This window comes from Nannospalax galili, unplaced genomic scaffold, assembly GCF_000622305.1.
Source record: "Nannospalax galili isolate Female #2095 unplaced genomic scaffold, S.galili_v1.0 scaffold270, whole genome shotgun sequence".
Lineage (NCBI taxonomy): Eukaryota > Metazoa > Chordata > Mammalia > Rodentia > Spalacidae > Nannospalax > Nannospalax galili.
Window position 1 is genome coordinate 2,098,970 of NW_008330152.1, and position 17,989 is coordinate 2,116,958.

Consider the following 17,989-nt stretch of genomic DNA (forward strand, 5'->3'; position numbering starts at 1 on the left):
TAAATAAATAAATAAATAAAGAGGTAATTTCAAGAGACTGATTATAATGATGGACAGAGGCGAATATAGGCAGGAGGGTGAAGTCTAGCCAGTACTGAAAAGTAGTCTTTTGAGGAAGTGTGGCAAAAGAGGTTAGACATGGAGACTTTCTGTGTGGACAGGGTTGAGTTGGAGTAGACCAAGGATGCTAAGACAGGGAGCCCAGGAGTTGAGGGTGGAGTTAGATAGGGAATATATACACAAGGTTGGACTAGAAGGTCTGCAGGTGACCAGCAAGCAAGGGGAGGAAAGGCTGGCAGGAGCAGGCAACACAGGCCTCAGGCACCATGTCTGTGAAATCAGCAATGAAGACCAAACAGGTTAGAACAGTCAAAGTGAAGGAAAGTTTTATTTCTTTAAGATTTTTTTTTATAAGCTCTAGGTAAAAGCAGAAAGTGACAACTCTATGGTGGCAATGAAAAACAGTAGGGGAAGAGCTGGAGAGAGGGCTCAGCAGTTAGCTTATTGCTCTTACAGAGGACTGGAGGCTGCTTCCCAAAACCCAGGTCAGGTGCCTCACAACCACCTGTAATTTCAGCTCCAGGGGATCTGACACCCTTTTTGGGCCCTTGAAGGTACTGGCACACATGTTATACACTCACACAGACATAGACACACACACACTGAATTGTTTTAATCTTTAAAACATGTGGGATATAAGTGCGATAGGCCAAGTCTGGGGACCACAAATGCAGTCCAATTCCTTCATTGTAGACACAGGACAACTGGATGTTGTGGTACACACCATCCTAGAACTTGGGAGGTAGAAACAGGAACCCAGCCTGGGTACATTGAGACCTTGTCTCAAAATATCAAAGAGAGACAGAGAAGAGGAACAGGCTCATTGTGCTACCTGCAGCTGGGCTGGGCCTCAGAGCACCTGCCTTCCTTTCCATCTGTCAATCCTTCCTTTCCACCTGCTAATCCTAGGCCTGCATACACTAACTCCCAAAGTCAATTTGTGTTAGGAAGCCACTTGTGACTGAGGAGAGGACCTCTCCACCCTCTACTAGGCTTCTGGTAAACGTCAAGAACTCAAAATTCCCCCAACAGTTCAGCCAGTGAGTCACAGTGCCAAAATCTAAAAAGAGGCCTAATAACCCCTACCTCATAGCTCACCACATTTCCACCTCCTAAAACTGTATTCTTAGCCGGGCGTGGTGGCACACCCTTGTAGTTCCAACACTAAGGAGACAGAGGCAGGCAGATCCCTGTGAGTTCAAGGCCAGCCTGGTCTACATAATAAGTTCTGGGTCAGCTGGAGCTGCAGGGAGACCCTGTGTCAAAAAGGTCAAAAAAAAAAAAAAGAAAAGAAAAACAAGTGTATTCCTTAGCTAAGTAGTCATAGTCCTTTCCATTTTAGTCCTAATTCCCCTTGGCTTCCTTTGCCTTCCTCATGGCACTTTATGACCTAAATGAGTAATTCAGTGAACCTCTCCTTCAAGCACACCTTACATGTTCCTCCAGACTGCTGCTCATGATGAAAGGTCTGTATGTTATTTAAATTTTTATTTTATGTGTATGAGTATTGTCTACATTCATGTAAGTACACTCATTCTTGCAATGCCAGAGGAGGCCAGAAGACAGTGAGATCCCCTAGAACTATAGTTATGGACAGTTGTTAGCCTCCATGTGGGTGCTGGGAACCAAACAGGTCCCCTGCAGCCCCAGCTGGCCTGGAACTCATTATGTAGATCAGGCTGGCCTTGAACTCGGGCCTGCTTCTGCTGCTGCCATGTGGGTTCTGGGACTAAAGGAGTACACCACTACGCCCTGCTGCAGTCAGTGCTCTTAATAGCCCCTCCTTCTTTTGGGACAGGATCTACATAATATGTAGCACAGGATGGCCTCAAACTCGCGGCAGCCCTGCCTCAGCCTCTCCAACCATGGGATCAGAGGCCAAGTTAGCCACACCACCAGACTTCAGTCTACATCTTGCTCTAGCATGTCTTACTGAAATCTTTACTACAGCTTCCAAGCAGGGACAGAAAGCTCAAATGCCTGCAAGAAGCAGGCAGAGAGAAGTGTCTATTTCTCAAACCTGGGATGGGTCGGCTCTAATAGCCCCTAACCACCTGGACACTAGACCCTAGAGAACCAACCATCTCTTGCACTTGTATTTTCTGAGGCCAGGACTTGTAGCTCATTCTCTGCCCTGGGGCGCCAGGTGACCTGCTTTCTGTCCGGGCTGCAATTGCTTACCTTGGCTACCTCCCAAGCGTCCACAGGCCAGAGGCCCGGTCGGCAGTTTCCCCAGTGCACATCTCCATTTCTGTTGCCATGATGTCTCAAGATCTCGCGTTTCCACTGGGCACACAGCTGACACTGAGGCTGAAACTAGAGGGGGCAGCGGTGAGCAGGGATCCGATGGGAGAAGGATCAGGACGGGGGGGCGTGGCAATAGTCCCCCCCCCCCGGGGGAGGAAAAGACCGGATGCCGACTGAACTGGGGATGGGCTGGGACTAGGGTCCAGCGCAGCCAGCTGCTCACCTGGCGAGCCCGCGGGCTGCACCGGGATCCGCCGTGGCAGGTGGCGCGGGGGCCCAGGCCGGGGGCTGCGGCGAGCAGGCCGCGATGGAAGCTGAGCATTTCACGCCGGATGAAGCCCTGCAGGCAGCTGCGCAGTAGCAGCAGGCAGTATCCCGCCTTCACCCAGTTCTTGTACTCAGCGCAGTTCAGGCGGGCCGCCAGCTCTATCAGCGCCATGTCTCCCAGGCCGGGGAGGGCGGGTCAGCGGCAGTGCGCCTGCGCAGGGGCTTGGGCGGCTCTCAGGGGGGCAGGTCTGCTGATGCTTCCGTTCGGCGCAGGCGCAACCCCACCCCAGACCGCCTCCTGCGCCCCGCCCCCCGCATCTGAGGCGCTGTTTCTGCATCACGGGTCCCAGGGGCCGTCTTCATAGCCGGAAATCGTCAGTTCCACTCCCATTTAAAGGAACCGCGGAGGTTTCTGTACCTAGGAGCGGGCCGAGGCAGCCTCTTTGCTTGAAACCTTCAGTCGTTTTTCTCCGTTCCCAAGCAGCTGACCAGCCCTCTGATGGACTCCTTCCTGATGTGCGGGCTCCCGTTTTGATTCCTTTATTAGGCAGATGTAAAGGTGCTCAAAGCACCTATCTCGAATGACGTATATTCCTTACATTGTGCAATTCTAGAAAATTAACTCGTTCTGAGCCCACGGGCTGTAGCAAATCTGGGTATTAATAAAACATGACGGCAGGCTGCCTATTGTGTGCCCGGGGTGGACCAAGCTGACACTAAGGCCAGAAAATCCACGATTGGAGCATCCAGCAGAGGCAAAACGGCAAGTGTTCCCTAGATCTGGAGGGGCTACTCTGCCCCAAGCCTCTGGCAGAGGTGACACCACGATTATTTAGGCTGCACAGGGCAGTCATATTTGCCACAGAGGTCAGGAGGCATTACATTGTCAGTGCTTAGCGACAAAAGACATGTTTTGGATGCTTTTAGTGGGTTTTCTTGAGCTTGGAAAATGTTGAAATTGTGTGTAACCAAAAGGCCTTGAGGGACGACTGCATACACCGAAATCTTTTCCTGACTTCATGGTTCACAGCAAAGGCAGTGCTGAGGAGCACTAGCTCTGGGCTCAAACTGCCTTAGTATTTTGATCTTGACTAATCCTAGCAAATTATTTCTTTGTGCCTCTGTTTACTGTCTGCAAAGAGGGGGTTATTAATAGTTAGCTCACAGTGTGGGAGGGGAAGTAAATGCACATGGAAACATTTAAGAATGGTGCCTGACACACGGTAAACTCTCAGTAAATGTTAGCTATTATTTTATATTGACCTAAATATGCCCTTTCATCCATCGGTTGTATTCTTGGGCAATGAATGTTATCAACTCACCAGCCAACTGGAAGTAGAGGTAATTATGGAAAACAGACTGGACTGTCGTGATGCAGAAACGGTTAGTACAGTGCAGGCTGGCCTCTCCTAACTTTGTCTTAATAACGTCTATATAAACATCCTAAACAAATCCAAATACCCCATATTCCCATCAAACCAAATGAAAAATTGCACAAACCCAATAAAATCTACACTAACATTTTTCTTTTCTGACCCTTCATTGTAAGTTCTCTTAAAATTTTCTGTAAGTAAATTTTGCATCAGTAACACTTAAAAGGGAGGGATGGTGGCACATGCCTGTGGTCTCAGTACCTGCAGAGGAGGATCACCTGGATCATGGAAGTTCAGTTCCAGCCTGGGCAACATGGAAAGACCTTGTTTCTAAAAAAAAATGTAATGGGTATTTCTCTTTTGAAGATAAAAAAAAAAACAAAAACAAAAAATGGCAGAAAGAGTTCGTGCCTAGCTTTAACTTACTCAGTTTTCAAACATAAAGTTTAATATTATGCATTAGTAGTAGTAGTAACTGGGCATATTCTGTTGAAGTTTTCACTGTCCTCCTAATTCTAACAGTACTTCTATACACTTTGAAATGTCATTTCTGCAGAAGTAAAAGGGAAGGGTGGCAAATCAGGAGGAGCAATGTCTTCCCTCAAGGTTAAACTAATACTAAACCAGACTACAACCAAAAATATCTTCACCAAAATTAACTAGAGAGTTGGTAGTTCTCTGAAATGTGTATAAATTTTATTTATTACTGTAAATACTAAAATCACATCGAAAACACCTTAAAATTAAGTTCCAAATCACCTACTAGAGAAAATCACTATGGCATCCAGTCTCTTTGATTGAACCTGGTTAACAACAGAGGCAAAAGACATGGTTTGTGATGAAAGTTACGATTCAAATGCTAAGTATTTCCAAGCTTTAATAAAGTATATACCAATTCCAAGTACCAAGCATGATATCAAAATTCAAATTCATTGGTTTACTATTAATATGCATCAAAATCAAATTCTGTTCATTGAACCCTATCTTACTTGAGTTGCACAATGCATTCAAAGGTGAATTATAATTAAGAAAAAGTATCCATTGAATGCATCATGTGTAAAATTGCAATTAACAGTTCAAAACCACACTTAAAAGAGAAAATACCTGAAAAGTTAATTCTATTAATAAAATTATTTGAAACAATATCATCCTGCAGATAAAAATACATTTCTTATATATACATGTAGATTTCTACATGACAGGATTCAGCTCCAAATAGAAAAGGGCTGACCCTATAAAGACATCTTAGATTGCCAAACCCAAGTGATTACCACTGTGAAGAGAACTGAAAGTAGAAGGATAAAAAGGTTCAGTTAAAGGAAGAATAAAAGTTTAGTCACCTACTCTGGAATACTGGCAGAGTTGGGTGAGAAGCAGGAGAGGAAGGCGGAAAGAAGACACAGAAGGCCTCAACTCTGACAGGAAATGGAGATTCAAGCAAAGTTGAGAACAGCTGATACAGTTGCAGGGAGATGCTTAAAACTAGAATTTGGTGGTTATAGTTATAGAAGTTCAATTAATCATCTTAAAATGAAATTAGACAAAGCATTGAAAATTTAATAGAGGATCAGTATTACAGTGACTACATAACTCAGCATGATATTATCAATAAAAAAAAATTCTCCACGTAACATCAAATCATCACAAGACCTTTGAATCATACGTTCTTTGAAGCTTAAAAAGTCCCTAACTGGCTGGGAGTCAGTACAGCACTCGAGAAAGAAATCCTATTATGTGCCAGTACCAGAAACTCCACTGGACCCTGGAGGAGCCCTGAACTGTGGACATTTAAAAAAAAATTACTAGACCGAGTTTTGTCTGACAAAACATCCTATTGTTTTGCTAACAATGGATTAAATTGAGATTGTTTAAAACAGCCCCAACTGTGCTGGGGAAGGCTCTTGCCTTAAAATAAAATAAATGTCACAGAAACTTCATGCAGGTTAGAGCATTAAAGTTTTTTTTTCCTAATTAATGCTGTGTGCAGAAGTATCCTATAAATGACATTTTCCTAGCAGAAGGTTCCCATTTCCTTGCAGATGAGAATTATCACATCATTTTGGGATCTTTGATCATATAAATCACTTACAGTCTCTTCTCAAAGACTGAGTTCTTTCATTTTACCAAAGTCCTATTTTTAAAAACAACTGAGGTGCTCAAGGTTATCACCAGTCAAGTTAGGAATGTCTGAAGAACTGCATTAACCTTAAAACAAAAATGTTTTTGGTCAAATTTCAGACATACATGATTTAAAAACTGACTGGCCCCACCAGGTTAAAGATGAGGGCAGGCCCTAAGAATTCTAGAGAGCTTATACACACACGTGTGAGTGTCACTTTTATATCCTAGTTTTATTAACTATTGCTTCTTTGGGATATGTTTAGAACAACTCCCAAAACGTGTGTGTGTGTGTGTGTGTGTGTGTGTAAGGATTCAAAGCGGCCATATTAAAATACAGCTTCAATATAAAGTTTGTCACAGTTTTACAGTATTAAAAAATGACAGACCTGCCTAAAAAAAATAAAAACCAAAAAACAAACAAAACAAAAAACTAACAAAAAAGAAACAAAAAAAAGGACTATTACACCCAAAACATAAGAAACAATTAAATAAACAAGTTTGGCATTTTCATTACTGTATAGTATAAAACAGACTATTAAATCTATTACTGGCAAGCGGACACTGATGTATTACCTAGTTTGAGATGTGTCCCATTTAAACACACTATACAAGTTCACTATACAAAAGATTAACGATCTTTTTGATGAAAGAAGTGCACCCTGAAAAGTTTTGCCAGTTTAGAATATTTAGCTCTTAAAGTAAAAAAAAAAAAAAAGTCCTTTTCCTTTTTAAAACTGAAGGCTGAATTCAGCCTTGTTTTTGTGTGATGTTTTTTTCATTTGTCAGCCTTCCTGGGTTAAAAACAATAGTGTCTATGGACGCCCACCAGGGGGCAGTGTAAGATTAGCCATTAAATCACGAACAGCTGCAAATATTGTGCATTCACCTGCAACAGAGAAAAATGGTCATTAGCCATTCGCAATACAGGAAAGATTTTAACACACCGGTGAGGGGAGGGAGAATTAAGTCTAAGATTAATTCAGAATTTTAAAGATCAAAATAAAGACTTTTAAAACTATGCAGATTTTAGTAGTTGAAAACTATACTGTGGTATAACAGACTGGATTTTTTTTTCCTTTCCTTTCCTTTCCTTTCCTTTCCTTTCCTTTCCTTTCCTTTCCTTTCCTTTCCTTTCCTTTCCTTTCCTTTCCTTTCCTTTCCTTTCCTTTCCTTTCCTTTCCTTTCCTTTGTCTCTCTTGTGTGTGTGTGTGTGTGAGAGAGAGACAGGCTCTCACTATGTAGTCTCAGCTGGCCTGGAATTCAGTATGCAGACCAGGCTGACCTCGAACTCACAGACAACCGCCTGCCTCTGCCTCCCCAGTGCTGGGCTTACAGGCGTGCACCACTATGCCCACATGGATTTTGTTTTTATCTCAGGAAGAAATCTGGGAAAAGTGTCAAGTTTAAACAGAGAGAAGAGATAGGTCTAAGGTTGCATAGAAACAGTAGTGCCTTAGCTAGGCCTTTAAAGTCAAAGGCTTTAAACTTGAAGGCTATGGAATGTATATATTTTGAATCTAATGAAAAGACCTAATTTTTGTATGAGTTACAATTTCAGTGAGGTCTTTCTAATGTTTTGTCAAAAGTCAGATAAAAATGTCTCCCATAGAAAATAGAAAAACTGTCCAATAGAACTTTCTAGGAAGAAGTGTGCTCTGTGGCTACCAAGCACTTATAGTATAGCTAGTCTACTGTGAAAATGAATGCAGGTTTTAATTTTATAGTTTATTTTAAAGTAGCTACATTTGGTGAATGGCAGTTATATTGTACAGTGCAGGTCTATGACCCCGTTGGAGATTTCTTGCCAAACTTCAAGGAAATGGTCAAGTTCTATAGTTCAACATTAAAATTGAAGTCAATTAAATACAAAAATAAAGTGATGATATTTTTTTTAGGAGAGAAAGGTTTTATTTAAGCTTAAAATGGTTTTTTTTCCTCTTCCTTCCTTTTTGGGTGTTGTGAGACAATGGTCTCACTATGTAACCCAGAATGGCTTGGAATTCACAATCATCCTGCCTCAGCCTCCAAGTGCTAGGATTAAAGGTGTACACCACTGGACCCAGCTAGGATTTTCCTTAAAAGCTTTTCATCATGGGAGAAGTGAATGGTTGTAGGAAGAGAGCAAACAGGCTGAAGTGTAACATCTGAACCATATCAAACTCAGATTTGCAGGGTTGCCAATGGGACATCCTCTCAGCTTGCCCTTTGCCTCTTGCTTCTTGTAAATACTGCAGATAGTTAAATATTATAAACCTGGAACTGGAGCCTTTCCACTAAAACATGGTCTGACACTACCATGAATAAAAGGGGAAAAGCTGAAGTGCTCATAGGCCTCTGTCAAAGGGCAGAGTATGCAGTGAACCTGTACAAGTCACTGTTGGCCTTCACCCAAAGCACTGGAAAATTAAGGAACAGAACCAAAAAGACAAAGGAAATCCAAAGGTTTGTCCAGCCAGAGGAGGAACAAAGGGAAATAAGAAAACACTTCCCAATACCTTACCAATTTCTTAAAGAAGTGAGGGGTGTATGTGTGCTGTGCTGTGTGTGTACCCTTTTTGCAATACTTAATTGATAGGTAGAAAAATTTGTTTGATCATAGTAGGATTAAACATTTTCCTTTTAATTTTTAAATTCCAGAAGACAATACATTATATACATACACATACACACATACATAACAATAGTTACGTCTTTGTAAAAGAATAGTGTATTATCAAAGTTCTACTGGACTGCTACCTCGAGAATTTTGATAGCTTTAAACTTTGACTCTTAAGGACCTCTTTTCAGCTGGAAGAAGAGAAGTCAAAGGATAAAAGCAAACATTTTTAAGTAGCAGTATTTAATTAAAGAAGCACACTGTCCTCCACTGCCCAGGACCTGCTTGTGAACTAAAGTAAGAACTCACCTGTGTACATATGTAGAAACAAACAGCTAAAAATAGCATTTCTCAGGATCCCTAAAACATTGACACTGTAGTACCTAAAAATGTTGCAGAGAACAGCGTTTCCCTTATTTACCATAATTCTGTTTTCAAAATATTTTAAACAGAGGAATAAAGAGGACTTCCTCATTAGACATAAGCAAAATTTAATCGAAATTTTCTTAGTATTGGAGAGGAGCAAAATGGAAGAAAAGTTTTCTTTGCTGAGCTTTATGCTTTAGAACCCCGAATTCGGCATTGCATGTTAAGTGTGGGCCACTCCAGTATTGAAGGGACCTTGTTTAGCTTTTAAGAAACACTCTGGTTTCCTCAGCAATGTTGAGTTTGAGAGCTTCCCTGTGCACTTGGTGAAAGGGTTGACTTGCACCCGCCTGACACTTATATAAGAAGCCCAAAAAGCAGCGATGCCATTTGTATCAGCTTTTATTCTTCACAAAACAGTTAGAAGATACAGAACTTTTAATGATAGTATTCTATTCATGATTGAACCATGAAGTATGAGAAACCAACATGCATTCCAACTTTGTGATGTACAGAGTGGCAAGTATTGATGGCAAGGCAGGAATTCACAGCCACAGGAAACTCTTATTATCATCCTAACCTAGGGCTTTTGGTAATATGTGCTATAAATAAATACAAGCTTCTGGCATTAGCAACTGGGTCAGTCCCAATAGTAAATCGCTAACAAAAATGAAGTCTAGGCAGCAGAGAAATGGACAAAAACGAAGAACCAGCAAGAAAGGAAGAAAGCGACAGGCAGACACTAAGAGGGCCATGGCAACAGCTCTAGTACTAGGACCGGGGCGCAGAGTGGGTAAGGAGGGAGAAAGGAGGGATAGAGATGTCTCTCAAAAGAACTTTTATAACATATATGCAATAAAATACCGTCTACTGGTCATGTACCTTGTCGTGGTGGATTCATCTCTGCAAACCTCTTCAGAATGTTGCTGACCATCATGGGAGCAGCAACAGAAGAGTTCTGCTGTCTGGGAATGTCTGCCTGCTGAGTGGTACCTGAAGCCATGTCATAAATGATTGGAACTATAATACTAACAGGTTCTTGGGGAGGGACTGATGTTTTCTGAGTTAGTTGAAGCTGTAGACACACAAAGAGAAGAACAGAAAATAAAATATTTGTCTCAATTTACTCTCAGACGAAGATACAGCAAGTAAAAGAAAATTAAACATGGCAAGAAAAATGACAAACCACTGAGTATTACAATCATTGCAGTTACCAACTTGAATAAGTTTATTATTACAAAGGGAAGTAGGACTCTCATGAAGTCTAAAATGAGAATTAAGGGCATGTACTTGGAACAATGGCTAATTTATGCAGTTATCTAGAAGTTGCTCTATTACTCCCATATGACTTTTTCCTCAGAACTCTACACACACACACACACACACACACACACACACACAGAAGTTGAGTGTTACTTACAAAAAATAGCATTTTGGATTTCAGCACCACAGCTGGCGTCCCAGGAGGTGCAATTGGTGGTGCGCTGGGAGGGATCGTCAGACAAAACTGAACATTCCATTTTAGCTGTGTTGCCTGGTCTGGAAACTGTTGCAAAAGAAAGTAAAAAAATAATGACGAAGTCATACTAACATTTAAAATCATATCTGGTACTGGAGTCTGAGAAGTTAGAATTTCACCTTATATTCGATTATTCACAGAATTTCACCTATGTTTATTTTCTCAAAAGACATGTATACATGAAGTGACTAAGTGGAAACTCCACATTTGTGTACTGTGCCCATTTGTTCCCTACCACCTCATTCATCTCAAGACCAATAGCTTCACTGTCTTGTGCAGTGTCTCTGATACTGACTCTCACCTCTCAGTCTGCACAGAAGCCCCCAAGCTCAGGGCTTCACTGCTTCCCCTGTGGTTTCCTATCAATCCCTACAGCGACTGCCTCTTGCAGTGCCTGTTCATACTACTGTCAGTTCCATGTCTGAGTGAGTGTGATGGTTTGAATGAGGCATCTCCCCATAGTCTCAAGTATTTGAATACTTGGTCCCAGTTGGTGATGATATTTACAGAGGTTTAGGAGGTGCGGCCTTGCTATAGGCAACATGTTAGTGGGGGCAGGCAGGCTTTAAGAGTTCATAGCCATATCCATTTCCAGTTTGTCTCTCTTTGCTTTCTGTGCCTGTCTGAAGACGTGAATGCTCAGCTTTCTGCCCTGCAACCTCTGCCACAACGCCTCCCCACCATGATGGACTATTATCCCTCTGGAACCATAAGCACAATAAACTCTTCTTTTTGTAAGTTGCCTTGGTCATGGTGTTTTATCACAGCATCAGAGAAGTAACTAATACAATGAGGCTCTAATCAAATTCAAAAGTGTTCAGTGACACTCAGTGATGCACACTCAGTGACACACACTGTGCCCTCCCCTAAGAACTAACACTTGATATTTAAGGCTTTTCTTGACTGAGGTCTATTTAGCTTTCTAAGGCCTGCTTCTACCTGCTTCCCTAAGCACACTAGTTAGACTGTGTCAATGATTTAAAATTATAATTCACTGGGGCTTTATAGACACATATTTACTCCTTCAAAACTTCAAAGATTTCTATCTAACATAAATAATGTTTGCTATAGCCTATCAAATCAAAAGCCAAATGTTGAGACTATTAGTAAAGAGCAATGCTTCCCCAATCCTAACAGTAAAGCACCAATGAAAGAAGGAGGGAGTAATTCCTCCTTTTATTCTTTGAATTACTAGAAACTAATTCAAATCAACACTAGAAACATTAAAATAGAAATGCTGAAAAAATATAACCAGATGTCACCAGGGTTTAATCCATATAATTATAAGAATCAGATAAAGCACCAGGCTGGAGAGATGGCTCAGAGGTTAAGAGTGCAAACTGCTCTTAAGGAAGACTCAAGTTTAGTTCCCAGCACCCATGTTGGATGGCTCACAACCACTTGTACCTCTAGCTCCAAGGGATCCAACACCCTCTTTTGGCCTCTGCCAGCAACCCCACACGTATGGCATACATATAGACATACAAAAACAAACAAACAAACATTTAGTCTGGGGAGATGGCTCAACAGTTAAGAGTGCCTGTTGCTCTTGCAGAGGATCAGAGCTGGATTCCCAGCTCCAGGGGATCAACAGTCTTCTTCTGCCCTCCTCAGGCACTGTACTTATATGCACAAACTCCCATACAGGCACATACACATAATTAAAAGTTTTTTAATAAAATAAGAAACAAAGAAATATCTAAAGATACTAAGAGTGCAAATATAAAACAAGGAAAAAATATTGCTAACTGAGCTAGGGGTGTAACTCAGTGGTACAGCACTTGCCTCGCATGTACAAGACCATGTGTTCCATCCCTAATACTGAAAAAAACAAAAAAAATCAAACAAACAAAAAATTAAATCCAATAAAACAAACCCAACCTCTCCAGGGGCTACTAATATATACAGTAATATACACAGAACTCCTACCAAGTAGTAAGAGAAAGTACCAAAACCTAAAGGTTGATAAAACTACAGACAGGGATAAGGGAAAACAAATACTCTCCCAAACTGCTGGTGGGAATATGAACTGGGATAACCTCTATGGAGAACAATTTAGCAAGATCTATCAAAATTATAAGCGTATATATATATACCCTTTGATCCATCAATTCATCCTAGAAATAGATCTTACAGATACACTGGCAAATCTGTAAAAAGGCTCTTTACTGTGGCTTTTTATAAAATAGCAAAATGTTAGACTCCAACAAGATGATCATCAAGAGAAGATTGTGGGACTAGGGATATGGCTCAGTGCTAAGAGTACTTGCCTAGCATACATGGGGCTTTGAGTTCAATCCTTTGGACCAGTGTGTGTGTGTGTGTGTGTGTGTGTGTGTGTGTGTGTATGTGTGTGTGTGTTTATGTGTGTGTATGTGTGTGATTGTTTGGCCACTTTAATACATTCATATAAAAAACATTAAGCTTTGTTTAAAGAAGAGGGAAACACGATGACACTTTATGGTACTGTAATATGGGAAGATCTCCCAGATTTGTTCACTGCACTAAAGCATGATGCTCTTCCATTCAGCCAACAGCTCAAGCTGGGCATCCTGGAAATCATCTCTATCACAAACACTAGCAAGTACTGGGGGTTGTTATGGGCTGAACTGAGTGCTGAAAACGATAGGAGGCCCTCATTCCCAGTACCAGTGCAGCATGAGCTCACTTGAAAATAGGCTCTTTGCAGATGTAATCAAGTTAAGGAGAGGCCATCAGGAGGGGTCCTAGTCTCACACAGCTGCTGTCTTTTGTAAGAAGAGGGAGGGAAATGTGGGCAGAAACACGTGGGGAAGCATAGATGAGAGTGATAGGTATGCATGCCAAAGATTGCTGGTAGTACAAAGAGAGACATGGGACAGATTCTACCCTGCAGCCTTCAGAGAGGGCACGGCCCTCCTGACACCTTGCGTTGAGACTTCTGGCCTTTAGAGTTAAGAGACAATAAATGGCTATTCTCTTAGGCCAGTCTGTTAGTGGCCATTTGTTTTTGTGACTCTAGCAAACTAATACAAATGCAGACCAAGTTATGTAGAAAACAACAGCTATCCTCTACAGGCCAAAAGCAAAGCAAGAGCACCTTTCTAGTGCTCTCAAGACGGCTGCTGCCACGGCAGTATCTGCTGTGTGTGACTTGGCACTTTGGTTTTCATAGCTTTGTAGGGGACATAAACTCTCTGGCCAACAAAGGTGGAGAGTCAGATTAGAAATATAAAATGTTTCACAATGAAAGAAGAAACAAGTACAAAATAGGATATGTAAATGTTCTCATCACACTTAACATGTATATGGAAGAGAGAAATTTGCTCTTCTGATCAGACCATCACTACAAGAGAAGAGAGTTACTGGAAGCTCTGCTTAGACAGAGAATGGTTGGATGGGAATGGTGGGACAATTCCTCAATCTATCACCTTGTCCTGCATTCAAAAGACACAGCAGAACTGTGTCACCTTGTCAAAAACAAAACTTAAGTTAAAATTAAGAATTTAAGAGAAGACTGAGCATAGTGGTGGTACATGCCTTAACCCCAGCACTGGGAGGCAGAAGCAGGTGGATATCTGTCAATTCAAGACTAGCCTGATCTACACAGAGAGTTCCAGGCCAGGCAGGGCTACACAGTTGAGATTCTGCCTTGAAAATACATTTTTTAAAGAGAAAAATGGAAGAAATTACAAAATTGAGATCCAAGACAGCTGAGTAGCCGCCTCAAACAGACCTTGTTAGAAAAGCTTGTGTTTCTCAATAACTTACCAGCTCTAACTTCATAATATGCACACAGTCCCTGAGGATGTGTGTAGGCGCTCCTAACAGCTTGGTAAAGGCTATTAGTGTGTTGGCTTTAAACGGTGGTCCTGCAACCTACAGGGAGAAAGAGATCAAGTTATTCATTCTATTTTGACTTCTCTGGTTGACTATATTAAAAGTAAATACACTAGGGGCTGGAGAGACGGCTCAGCGGTTAAGAACACTGGTTGTTCTTGCAGAAGACCCAGGTTCAAATTCCAGCACCCACATGGCAGCTAAGAACTATCCATAACTCCAGTTCCAGGGGATCCAACAGCCTCTTCTGTCCTCCGTGGGCATTTCGCGACACAGATGCACTTACCTACATGCAGCCAATACATGCATACAGATAAAATAAAAATAATTTTTTTTAAAGTATACACATTAAACACATACTCTTGTTTCGAAGAATTTCTCCAAAACCTGAAGTTCATCAGGTTTCCACTGCCCTGCATTTTCAGGTGTCACTTTTAGTTGAAGGGTCTGGTTGGTTTTAGGACTAAGGGCTACTCTACACTTCAGGGCATCTGTCTTGAACATGATTACGCCAGGTTCGTTGGAATTGATCAGTTGCAACTGCAAAACGAGGATGCACCAAATTAGTAGGTAAGACAAAGAGAGAATGAAAACCTTGCTGACAAAACTGTTTCAAGAAGGAAACAACTAAGGTGTCCCAGGTCAACCAGGCAAGAGCCATATAACTGAATGCCGACGGGGGCTGTGACTAGCGGAGCTCAGGTTCCCTCATGGCCTTCATCATTTCCCGTCTGAATGCTCATTTATTCAACTTACGATAAAGTGTTTCTATATCGGGGAGGGGTCCAGTGATGAGAGAGGGTGATGAAACGTGAATATGATCAAAATACATTATGTACACGTAAAGAAGTCAAAATGGAATTCACTTTTCTGTAAAATTCACACAGTCTAGTAATTAAGTACTTTTATGCCGTTTTTTTAAAACCTGAATATAAAGTTTGTGAAATGACTTTGGGCCAACTGTAGAGAGGATATTTATTTATTTATTTATTATTTATATATTTATATATTTATTATTGTTTTGTTCTTTTTGAGACAGGGTCTCCCTGTTCCAGGTGGCCTGGAACTCACTATGTAGACCACTATGTAGACCTTGATCTCAGAGATCCAACTGCCTCTGCCTCCTGAGTGCTGGGATTAAAAACATGTGCCACCTTGCAGGGCTGGATATTTGAAACAGTCACCATCTTGGCCACTTGATTAATATATATAGATACCAATAATAATGGTAATTATAAATAAGACATAGAATGCCAAGGTACTACCCTAAGAACTTTTACAAAACATATCACAAATTCCCTGAAGTGTTCTCAGTTAGGTAGACACTATCTATTATCAGAAACATGAAGACATTTGCACAGCACATCTCAGTAGGTGGTATGGTCTGCCTGCAAGCACAGGTAGCCAGACTCTAGAACTGATGCTCTCAGTTATGACTTATCCTTTATGGGTAGCTCCTCAGAACTGCTTCAACATCTGTTTCTATCAATTACTCGTGTATATTTTTAAGGAGTCCTCATGCTTATGATCAACCATTTTATTTTGATGAAGACTCAGCTTCAAAGTGAGCCTGCCCACAAAGGCACTCCACAGAGCAAATATTCATGTGCTATTCTCTGCAAAGTCAGATCCTGTGCATACCAGTCCTGGATACTGTGCTAACCTATTTGCAGGTGCAAGTCAGCCACACCATATAGAAAGCACAACACAGTAAACTATAAAACGCAGAAGTACATTAACCTAAGGACAGAAAACAATGGGGTCCATTTTTAATGGAAGGCCAGGAAGAAAAGTCGAATCTAACAAGTTGGTTAAGAAGGTGACAGGGTGTCCTATCTTATTCTGCAAGACAACACAGCATTCTGCCTTTGACAGTGACCACTTAGAAAGCTGTGTGGTACTCATACCGTTTCTTGTTGAATAATTCTTTGAAGGTGTCGTCTCATGATGACAGATCCCAGGAATCTCTCAAGTGGAGAACAAAGGTAACTACCTGCCAGGCCAGGCACGAGGCCTGGCGTTGGAGAGGGCAGCAGTAAGATGTTCAAGGCACTGTGAGTGAGGATGGTGGGTATGGATGCTGCCCAGGAGCGCTGAGGTAGTTTGCGAGGTGGAGGCATGTTGGTTGGCATTGTCTGGGAACCTTTTGGGAAAGAAAACATGTGACTTTGTTGCCTGTTCTGTCCTCATTATAAATTGTTGCTATGCTAAACCAATCTGTACTGTTTTAACTATTCCTTGTGATCTAGGAATGTTAGCTTTCTGATAGCACTATCAGCTGCAGTAATTCTCCTGCTTATATCCAGACTTCCTGCAACGTGACTACATGGACTCGATCAAGGAGTTGCTCCACCTCCAAGCTGGTTGACTTGTGGCTTGCTTTGGGCCAACAGAATGCTGTGGAAGGGATGCTGGGCTAGCTGTAAGTCTTTCACTTGTTCTCCTGGAACCTTGTTCGGGCACTGTGTGAACATGTCATGATCAAGTGTGAGCCCACACAAAGCATAGAGAAGCCATGCCAGATGAAGCTATGTTAGGCTGCCTACTCCCTAGCCATCAGAGACCTGACTGCAGACATGTGAGTGAGCCCAGTAGAACCTGCTAAAGCACAGAATTGTGAGCTAATATGTCATTGTTGTTATAAGCACTAAACGCTATGCAGCAACAGCTAACATGTATTTCTAGAATTCTCTTGTATTAATTTGTATAACTTTGTCAGTAAACTTAAGCCATCTTTTACGGTTCAATATAGCAGCTGAAGGTTAGTAGTCACAATAGAGGTATTGGGACTCAACTTCCTAAGCCTTCTGAAGGAGATAGCTACTTACCAACTTCCATCCCCCTCCTCATTACATTTTTCCAGACTTTGCTATTTAACTACTGTAAACTGAGTTATTAAATGGATAAAAGTTTTAAGGTCTAGGACTCCCCATTTGATAAATAGGTCATAACTTTCAAATATGATAGAATGAAATAGCTCATTTAGTTGAGGACACTCACTTGTTCCAGCTCGAGGGGAGTGAGAAGCATCTGGAACCGGAGAATGTAGAGATGGGTTGGCTGGTGACATTCCAGGCAAACGAGTTGCTGGTGAGGGTCCAGAAACTTGAGGAGACCCTGGCCAGTTCCCTGCTCGTCCGCTTGGTGACACCATAGTATATGGAGAACTAGGGTCAAGAGTACCTGGAAAAAGTAAACACATGGTTCTTAAAACCTGTATTTTAATCTCCCAAGTTATGAGACAGCATTCATATCCTTACATGATGACTAGCTTTATTTTTTCTTTCAGGAAGCTATCTCATTAAAACTGTGTTTCTTAGTATGTCACACCCAAGTCTTTATTTTGTATAGTTTGCGCAGGTTTTTTTTTTTTTTTTTTGGTCTTTTTGAGACAGGGTCTCCCTGTAGTCCCAGCTGTCCTGGAACTCACTATGCAGACCAGGGTGGCCTTGAACTCACAGAGATCCGCCTGCCTCTGCTGGGATTAAAGGCGTGCACCACCACGCCCGGCTTAGTTTGCAGTTTTTAAATGGATTTAAGAGTTAGAAAATTATAGGCTAAGAAAGGATAAATTTCCCTTTACAAAAGTCTCCAAATATGTAAGAGTTATGTACCGAATGT

General features: G+C 41.6%; 2 protein-coding genes across 6 annotated transcripts in view; both read right to left on the reverse strand.

Moving 5' to 3' along the window:
• The window catches only part of CUNHXorf38 (chromosome unknown CXorf38 homolog), a 19,910-nt gene extending 17,080 nt beyond the window's left edge, over positions 1 to 2,830 (reverse strand). The window contains exons 1-2 of one of the 4 annotated variants that reach the window (XM_017800616.2): positions 2,531 to 2,830; positions 2,242 to 2,376 (exon numbers count right to left, since the gene is read on the reverse strand). In XM_017800616.2, the coding sequence (XP_017656105.1) occupies positions 2,242 to 2,376; positions 2,531 to 2,746 (351 nt within the window). In that variant the 5' untranslated portion in view covers positions 2,747 to 2,830. The remainder of the gene's footprint in view (positions 1 to 2,241; positions 2,377 to 2,530) is intronic. The other 3 variants (XM_008842945.3, XM_029568402.1, XM_008842937.3) reach the window with 3 other exon arrangements.
• A 1,791-nt stretch (positions 2,831 to 4,621) lies between these two features.
• Positions 4,622 to 17,989, reverse strand: part of Med14 (mediator complex subunit 14) — a 107,724-nt gene continuing 94,356 nt past the window's right edge. For both annotated transcript variants that reach the window (XM_008842956.3, XM_008842964.3), the window contains 7 exons: positions 17,369 to 17,551; positions 16,276 to 16,511; positions 14,729 to 14,908; positions 14,300 to 14,407; positions 10,451 to 10,576; positions 9,913 to 10,105; positions 4,622 to 6,954 (listed from right to left, as the gene is read on the reverse strand). In XM_008842956.3, the coding sequence (XP_008841178.1) occupies positions 6,881 to 6,954; positions 9,913 to 10,105; positions 10,451 to 10,576; positions 14,300 to 14,407; positions 14,729 to 14,908; positions 16,276 to 16,511; positions 17,369 to 17,551 (1,100 nt within the window). In that variant the 3' untranslated portion in view covers positions 4,622 to 6,880. The remainder of the gene's footprint in view (positions 6,955 to 9,912; positions 10,106 to 10,450; positions 10,577 to 14,299; positions 14,408 to 14,728; positions 14,909 to 16,275; positions 16,512 to 17,368; positions 17,552 to 17,989) is intronic.